General features: G+C 48.6%; 1 protein-coding gene across 1 annotated transcript; it reads left to right on the forward strand.

Annotated features, from left to right (window-relative positions):
* Positions 1 to 6,284: 6,284 nt before the first annotated feature.
* On the forward strand, positions 6,285 to 8,766 carry LOC148020402 (uncharacterized). Its single transcript, XM_087700696.1, has 2 exons — positions 6,285 to 7,480; positions 7,995 to 8,766. The coding sequence occupies exons 1-2, from the start codon at positions 6,494 to 6,496 to the stop codon at positions 8,529 to 8,531; spliced, it is 1,524 nt and encodes a 507-aa protein (XP_087556822.1). The 5' UTR covers positions 6,285 to 6,493; the 3' UTR covers positions 8,532 to 8,766.
* The last annotated feature ends 574 nt before the right edge of the window (positions 8,767 to 9,340 follow it).

Below are 9,340 nucleotides of genomic sequence, written 5' to 3' on the forward strand. Positions count from 1 at the left end.
AGTGTCCATCTCTATTCTTATGGCGTCCGTTCTATTGCCAAGGAAGATCAAGCCATTACCCCAATCTTCGATGACTCTAGCGTTGCGCATTCAGGGTCGGCCTAGTAGGACATCGTAGTCCACTCCCTTCATGACTATAAAGTCGACAGAGAACTGGACACCTGCGATCTTCTCTGGCCAATTCTTCAGTACCCCGAATGGCTTCACTCTCATACCGTTTGCTAACGTGACATTAAACCTAGCAGCTTCGATAGGCGGGTTTCCCCAAGTCTGAAGCACTGCGTGGCTAAGCACACTAACCCCAGCTCCTGTGTCTAAGATTCCCTTCCTTGTTGTGTCACCCAGGGCTAGGACCGGGCAGGACCGCGTGCATCTCAGAACCTTTCCAAAAGGAGTTGACGTACAAGGATTTAGGCACGGAGTGCAGCGTCAAACTTGGCAGTTGCGTTTCTGCATCCTGGTCTCAAGGGTCTACCGTGACCTGCTCTTGTGATCCTTCGACCCACTGCTTAAGGTCTTGCCATAGGGTAGGATGCTGTTTAAGCAGATCTCCCAGGCTAAGTGTTACAGGGGTGGTCACTAGCGTGGTCAAGAGATCGTTAGTTACTCGTCCTTCCCTCAGCTTGGATTGTCCGGGCCAATGGCCGCGGCTGACCTGCGGCTCTGTCGCGTCTAGGCTTGGTCTCAGCGACACTACTTGTGGCATAGTTGCTTCTACCGACTTAGGTTGAGGCAGCGATATTGGCGTGCTTACACTGGAGAGATCATCGATCTCGTCCTCTATGATGGGCTCAGCATCTTTGAGATGCTGTTGAGCTCCCTCACCCATTCCTTCACCTTTTCTATGGCCTCTAACTATCGCTTTGGATGCGGGTATTCTCCTACCTTAGCGCTTCCTTTTTCGGTTGTCTTAGGGGCTGAAGTCTCTGCCTCCGTGTCTAAGACCTTCTTTCCCATAGGTAGAGTCGTAGTACTCTCGGTCTTTAGTGCGACCTTAGCTTCCGATCTCTTCTTTTTCTGCATGTGGCTTTTCTTTCCTATCAAGGGTTGTGTCAAGATTGCTCGGTCCTGACAGAGAGATGTCGGCCTGCTTCGTTTGGGCTCGGGTCATAACCCGCAAGGGAATAGGTGTGGCCTCCCCATCAGGGTTTTCGACACCAAACAGCCCCAATGGGATGGATGGCAAGTTGGCTGAGCTAGATGGCGGCTTCCGCTTTGGGCAGTCTACGAAAAGATGGGTGATTCCGCACTCTGCGCACCTTTGGTCAGCCTTGTCCCTGTTTTGCTGCTCTCTTTCAGGGCAGCGTGATGAGACATGATCGGGGTGTCCACAAGTCCAACAAGTGACTGGATCCTGCAGCTGCCCTCCTAGGCCTCTACCTCGTCCTCGTCCTAAGGCCATCATTGGCACGGGTCTATAATCCATGAGGACCGCATTGCCCTCGTCGTCGTGCGAGACGTAAGGGTATATGTAGGTCTCCTCATCATTCGGCTCCTCCACGTAGTGTACTGGAGCGTTGCTCGATGGGTGGGTCATGTAAGGACCCGGCGGTCTAGGAATGCTTGTAGGATTTATGTCCATTCTAGGGACGGATGGTTTCATATCGTTAGGCGTGGGAAGAGCCAATGGGGCTCCCCTTCCGAAGAATGGCTGCAGCCTGTTAGCTAGATAAGGGTGGCCGTAAGGTTGAGTATGAAAGTCTTCTTGGTAATCTACAATGTGCGACATCATGGCCGAACCTACCGCAGTTAGCACAAGGTCTTGACCTAGGGTCTTGACACTCGGCCGGCAAGTGGTTTCCACCACAGTACACGCATTGGACGTGTGGGCGCGTTGGTCGTCTCAACATGTCTTGTAGCTTAGCTAATTCCATCTTGACCTCAGCCACTGTCTCGGTGGCCTTCCCCTTATCTTGGGATGATGGGATTGACCGCTCACTAGAGGCTGACGTTCTCTTTGAGCTTCGTGGGTTGGTCTCTTCTAGATTTAAGCTCCTAGAGCTCTGCTCTTTCAGCTGGTCATCGAGTCTGATGGCTTCCTCAAAAACTCTAGCCACCACGTCCCGCTGCAAGCTTGAGTTGCCTGCCAATGCCTTATATAACTCCCTGTCTCGAATTCCGCTGATGAATACAGTCAAAACTGCTCTGTTAGTCGGTCGCTTGCCTAGAGGGATTCTCTTAAAGAGACTCCTCACATGGGTCACGTAGTCGCGAATGTCCTCCTTCTCTTTCTGCTTGACGTTCATCAAGCGCACCAGTAGATTATCGGAGTATCCGGGCTCGACAAATCTCTTGACAAAGAGATCCTTGAGATTATTGAAGTTGGCTCATTCTACGGCATCTGGGCTTGTATACCACGTCCTACCCTTGTCGCCTAGGCAAAGCCCAAATGCTTGCGAACGTTGAGTCTGGTCATTGAGGCCGTTGGCTTCGTAGACTTGCTCAAACTGCTCAACAAAGCTGTAGGGGTCGTCATGAGGTTGGTACTTATTGAGTTGCTTGGCGACAATGGGTATTTTGGCCTGGCTTTTTGAGCCTTGGTTTGCCCCTAATCCTGCGAGCAGCGACGTCGCTAGTGTGGTGGCACTCTGCTCTACTGCAGTGTTATCGAGCAGCCGTTTCATGAGGAGCTGGCTCAATGTCAAGTCTCCCTCTAGTGCTCTCTCATGGTCCATTCGGTTTCGACCAGCCAAGTTCAGCACTCGCTGCACCTCATGCAGCTCCATGCTTTGCCTTTGGCTCCTCGTCTGCTGCTGATCCCTATTATAATCAACTATTCCTTGTAATGCCTTGCGGGCTAGCCTTCTCTCCTCCTCTAGATTTGCAATGATTGTGTCTGCTGTCCTGCCGCGATGCTCGTACCGGGCATGCGCGTCGTAACTGCTCACCATCTGCTGTATAGCATCTGGGAATACACTCAAATCGAGCTCCTCATTAAACCGATGGTTTGAGCTTTCTTTCGTCATGGTCGAATTCTTACGCCCCACTGCGCTGTCGATCAGGTTGAATAGTCTTGACAGATCCTCGTCGTTGGCGCTCCTTGCTTGGTCCTACCCTGCGCTTCAATTGTTTGTCTATGTCTTGGGTCCTCTCCTATTGGTGGGTTCCTTGAGTGGTTTATCTGAGTGAGTTCCTTTGGTTATTGAATACAAACCTCAATTTATGGTCACTCGGTGAGTGTGTCGTTTCTCGTGCACTTGTGCCCAATCAGGCTTTCAGCTTTCTTAAGTGTATTTCAAGTGTGGAAATTCAATGTGAGTGCCGCAAGCGATTCCTCGGCGTCTTACACACTCTCACTTGTTCCGGGCCTGATAGGCTTCGTTGCTCGAGTCCTAGCCGAAGTCCTGGCCGTTCTAGCGGGTTCTAGGGTCTACGCTGCTTCTTACCGTTCACTAGGGGGGTCGATCACAGGTCCTCCGATTGGCTTTCCATTCTCGACGCGTTAGGTCGCTGGGGGGTGCTCCAGCATTGTCCCCCTGTCCCTTGGTCTTGACTCCTACGTCGAGAACTGCCTACAAGGCATTCGCCATGTTGTCCTGGAGCGGGTTGCGCTTCCAGTCGCTCGTGGGGGTCAATTTTTGATGTTTTTTCCTTCTTTTTTTTTGCCTAAAGTGTGTCTAACTCTGGGAATCGGACGTCCGATTTACCAGTGGTCCGATTCTAGCGGTCCGATTCCAATGGTTCGATTTACCAATGGTTCGATTCTAGGAATCGGACTAGGTGGGTTCGAGTTTGAGCCATCCGAGTCTCAGAATCAGACGAGGGTTAGGTATCCGATTTTCGAAAATCAGACAAGTGGTCCGATCGGACCAGGCATGTGGTCCGATTGCTGACGTGTCCTAATTTGTGAGTCCGATTTCCTCGATCGGACAATCGAACAAGTAGTCCGATCAGACGGGGTTGGTCCGAGTGTTCGAGTGTCTGAGTCCGAGTGTCCGAGTGTACGAGTCGGACGGGTTGGTCCGATCGGACGGCTGTCCGAGCGTCCGATTCTCAAAATCGGACGTCCGAGTCTGAGAATCGAATACTGAATCAAGTGTCCGATTCCGCCGGCCCGAACGCACTTACGAGCACAAATTCATCCAAAATCTCAAGATATCAATGATTATAGACTAGAAAATTAGTTCAGTTTTTTGCTTCTCGGGTCTATATACCTGGGGATCGCCGAAAGCAACGTCACTCCTTGCCCTGATCGATCGAACGGTCGCCCAAGCTCTCTCTCTCTCTCTCTCTCTCTCTCTCTCAGCTGGTTGCAAATGAGGATTCCCTTGCCCTTCAAGAACTTATAACCCTGCTGGACATTCCTTGGATGCTACAGATCACTCTCCTTGCGATTCCTACACATTCAAATGCGCATTTCCTCCATTTTTCCCCTGTTTTCCCCGATTTTCTCCCTGTTTTACAACAGCAAACCCTATGCCTCTCGGGTGTGATTTTCTACTGTTAATCTACTCTAAACACAACACAAATCGAAAGCAAAAAACTGAACTAATTTCTCCATGTGTTCCAATCATCAAACAACCAGAATATCCCAAAATACTTACCTGTTTTGAGGATCAAGAACACCCAAACTTCCTACCTATCTCAAGCTCCATTTTGGGGATGAATACCCTACTTCGATGCTCGATATGAGGCATGTAAGTGCTCAAGCTTGAATCCGTTTGTCCCGGCAACGGAACCAAAATGTGGGAGCTTTCGCTCAACCGCCAAGACCCATGGACCGCTTCTTGTTTCAAGCGTTCCAAGCGAGCTCTAATGGCTATCTCTCACCTAGCCGACACGCCGTCGAACGATCCCACGAGTGTAGTGAGCTTAGCTTGATGCTTGATCGGGTACCCTCCTCTCTCTTGCACTCCGGTAGCTCCACGATTCTTGATGGTAGCTCAAGCATCCTCAAGCCTCCTCCATCTCCAAGCTCCATCCTCCATAGCCGTGCGCACAAGAGAAGAGAAGAGAAGAGAAGAAGGGAAGAGGAGATGGTAAAGAGCCTCACCCTCTTGATCCCTCACTCCCACACACACTCACTCCCTCACACTCTCACACTCCCTCTCTCAAGAGCACACACAAGCAAGAAGGAGAGAAGAAGAGAGGAAGAAGAAGACTCTTTTTGCCACACACCAAAGAATGAGCTTCTCATTCACTTTTGAACTTTATATACAAAGCCCTAAATCCTTTTCGGGCGGTCATCCCCTTTTCCCTTTTTTACATGGCCGGCCGTAGCCTAGGCCCTTTTTCCCATTTCCCACCATTCTAATTTATCCTATTCCCGACTCATGTGTACACTTTGCACAGGAGTGAGCCTGGCACTCTTTTACAAAGATTCGAGGGCGCTCCCACATTTAAATGGTGTGCTAAATCCTTTTGTTGTCTCGGAGTGACACCGAGGCTTTTTGAGGGTAATTTGAGCTATTTTGAAAGTTGTAGGGGTTGTGATGAAGCTTATTAGGTCTGTTTTAGAGCCATGTCTAAAGCTGAAAGGATTACTTTGACATGCATCTAAATGGTAATGTAAATACCACTTTATTTTTAAATTTAATATGATCTAAGCACAATATGAAGAAAGGCAATCTTTTGGATCATATTGCTCCTAATAGTTTCCTTGTATTTTCTTTAACCTTGCAAGGCCATTGATGTAGGTGGAATGTTGCTTTGTTGGGAAAAATGAAGAGATCAACAATGTTTTCTTATACATCGCATTATTAGCATTGGTGGAACTTGAATTAGTCTTAACACTCTCCACCACATGAAGATGACGGTGCTCTTATGCTAGTAGGTTAGAGCCTGAATTTGTCTCTAATACTCCACATGAAAGAGGGTCAGCTACTTTGGACTTACTCCTAATAGGCCTTGGTTTGCAACTCGGGTGGGGAACTCGTTGTCGAATTTGCTAGTTCGCATGCCTTACAGTTTTGTCAATAGATTGTGAGCTTCAAACCTCTTTTAGCTAGTAGCGAAAGCATTGTCCGAAAGGGTTTTTGCTCCGAGCTTCACACATGTAGGATCTTTATTTGGTGAGTAGAGATTTTCATGTTTTGAAAAATCATATATTGTTCCTCACAAATTTGCTTGCACGGGTAGACCGGTCTTTATGGACTCCCAATGACTGGTTGAATTGGTTGGGAACTATTTGCATGGTGGGAAGAGGTCCTTTGAAGCCATAGATATGAAAGGAATCTTTGGTGTCCTTGCTCTCCCACACTTCGCCAAGTTCTCAGCACCAGGGATCATGTCTATACGAGGAAGAAGCCCTAGGTCTTCAAAAAAAAAGTACATGCATCAGAAGGTGAGATTCACACCGGGAAGTAAGCACATGGAAAGAAAGAAAGGAGATTGTTAGTTTCTTTGTTTTCATGGCCTGTAATCTTTAGGTGAACCCAGGCTCTTCTTCTTCGTTTCGTATTCTGCGAGGACGAGAGAGAGAGAGGATCTGTGCGCATCAGAAGAAGGAGAAGAGGAGCAGCAGTGAGCTTATTAGGAGCAGCCTACAGCTTCTATGGAAGCCCTGCGCAGCCGTCGCCTCGACTATCAGCCCGACCCTTACGCAACGCGGAGCACCAGCAGCAGGGCCAGCGCAGATGCACACATGCTGCCTCTTACCCTAGCCCCTCCCTCTCGCTCTCTCCCCCCTTCCTCCTCCATGCCCAGCTTGTCCTCTGGCCATAGCTTCTACACCGTCGAGTCCCTCATTGGTGCAAATGCGCTTCCCAGCCCTCAGTTTACGTTGCCTCCCCCCAGGATGGAACCCTACACCACCGCTCTGCAGACAGATAGGGCGGCGGCTGTGGACCACCTTGATTCCCAGCACCGTGCCTTGGTTGATGCGGCAGCCCTGGAGCGCACCGATCTGCGCCATCGCACCCTGGCAACTGCTGATACTGCAGCTTTGGAACGAGCTGCCCTGGAACGTGCTCTGGTAGAACGGGCTGTGGCCGAACGGGTTGCTTTGGAGCGGGCACTCACTGAGCGGGATGCTGTTGAACGGGCTCTTGCAGAACGGGCTGCAGCAGAACGGGCTCTCGTAGAACAGGCTGCAGCAGAACGGGCCCTTGTGGAACGGGCCATTGCAGAACGGGCTGCTGCTGAGCGGGCTTTGCTGGAAAGGGCAGCAGCAGAACGGCCTGCTGCTGGCCGCACAGTCTTGGAGCAGGTGGCAGGTATGCACCCACGGGCCGCAGTTGAAAGGGCTGTACTTGAGCGTGCAGCCCTGGAGCGAGCAACACTGGAGCGTCTTGACCTTCGTGCTAGGGGTTTTCCAGATGATCGGGCTCTGGGACTGAGGGGTTTACCAGCTGATAGAGCACCAGGTCTGGACAGACTTCATATTGCAGGCCAGGATCCCCTCCTGATCTCACAAGCACCTCCGAGTAGAATGGTTGTCGAGTCCCATGGACTTCCTGCACCTGCCATGGATCGAAGGGCACCGATGAGAAGGGAACCATCTAGGACTGGCACTAATGGCTTGGTTGTCCAATCTGTGCAGGTTAGTGTCTTGAAGCCTTTATACCTGTGTCAAGGCTGACTGCTCTTTTCCTCTGTTGAATTTTTGGTGGTTCATAGCACATGTATCACATTTGTGTGAGACACTGCAAACCTTCATCATCATGATGTATGTGGCTTCTGTAATCAGGCTTGCAAATTTTGCGGTAGTGTGAGATTGTCTACCGTTTTGGCATTGTTCCTCAGCTTGCCCTACCGCTTGCATTTAGTATGAGCCCTTAATATGGTTCATGTAACTGGTTTTTTTGGAACCAGGTGCAGAGTGCATGTACCTCAGCTAGAGTCCTCATCACAAAGTTATGTTTATTGACTTTCTTGAATTGGTCTCTGTCTGTAAGGGTTTGCACATCAGTCTAGAGGGTCCCAAGGGACTGAGGAGGAGGATAGTGGAGTTATGTACTGAGTATTTATGAATGGAACACTGTTTGCTGCTTTGAGGTGCTGAATGCCTTGCACTGGATGCCTTTATGTAATTTTCGTTTTCCTTGAATTTGCAGACGCCTGCAATAAGGAAGCCTTCTCAGAAAGATGAACATTCTGTCCGAGCTACTGGAGGGCAGACCAAGATCGAGAAGGATGAGGCTCAGTTTTGCTCTTTGTGCAAAGTGCACTGCACCAATTCAAAGGTGATGCAAACCCATGTTGCTGGAAAGAAACATAAGAAGCAGGTGGAGATTGCTAAAGCTGAATCAGCTGAAAAGAAGAAAAGTGCTGTTGCTGAGAAAAAAGCTGCTGCTGAAGTCCGGAAAGCTGAAAATGATTCTAAGGTGGAGGTTACTTTGACAGGCAAGAAACGGTCCAAACCTGACAAAGTTGAAACAAGTGCTGGTGTGAAGCGTGCAAAGACTTCAGAGCAGGCAGTGAATACCCCAGTAGCAAAGGCAAAAGAAAACAATGTCATTGAGACAAACACTGGTTCTTTTGTTTACTGTGAAGTTTGTAAAATCATGTGCACCAGTCAAAAGAATCTAGAAACTCACTATACGGGCAAGAAGCATATTGCAAATGCCAAGCAGGCTGCCAGTAAAACATGAAGAGCCTCTCGCGCTTTCCTTTTTTGAAATTGGATATGGCATGCTGACGCAGAATACACGGTCATACTGCATGAGGATTTATTATCATTATCACTTGCAGTGATGGCTGATCCAGTCTTTGGAAACTGAAGTGCTTCCTAGGGGATAACTAAGATTATCTGTAGAAGATTGAATATTGTTGTGAGAGAACAGTTACTTGGATTCAATGCCACTGATTTTCATGTTCAGTGTTGAAGGAGTGTCTGTTATCTTTTCCTGTTTTACATCTTTAAAAGTTTCTGAAGGTGTCTCTGGTATTTCTTATGTAAATATCTCGATCCGAGGGTTTAATGTGGATATGTTCATATGATATACCTCTGTCGAACGAATGTCGGGATTTGGGCATACAAGCTTGTTTTGGAGTAAAGTTGCTCATCTAGCTTGCTCTCTTCACTTCTCTTGCTTGCCAAAAGATCTGCAGTCTATTCAATTGGACTTTCCGTTGCTGAGGTTGTTTATTGTTGCCTTAGTGCAGCCCTCTAATTGTAGTTTGGACACTTGGCTTCTCAGTTTTGCCAGCTCCATATCTTGTGACTTTGGTAGTTGGTTTTTGATTTGTTCTATTGTTTGAAGCTGCTAGTGGCACTAATTTCTACCTGGTTTAGGGCTTCCAGCTGAAAGTATGTTTGTTTACATAGAATTGGCATTTAATTCACAAGGGTGGTTGTTATGGTTGTTAACTACTTTTAGCGTTTGTTTTGTCATCTCTGTGGCTTTTAATTTAATTATTTGAAGTTGCTTGAGGCTTAGGAGCATTACTGTTGTTTCCT

The sequence above is a fragment of the Lygodium microphyllum genome, chromosome 19 (genome assembly GCF_053477565.2).
Source record: "Lygodium microphyllum isolate KBCC chromosome 19, Lygodium_microphyllum_v1.1.10, whole genome shotgun sequence".
Classification (NCBI taxonomy): Eukaryota; Viridiplantae; Streptophyta; class Polypodiopsida; order Schizaeales; family Lygodiaceae; genus Lygodium; species Lygodium microphyllum.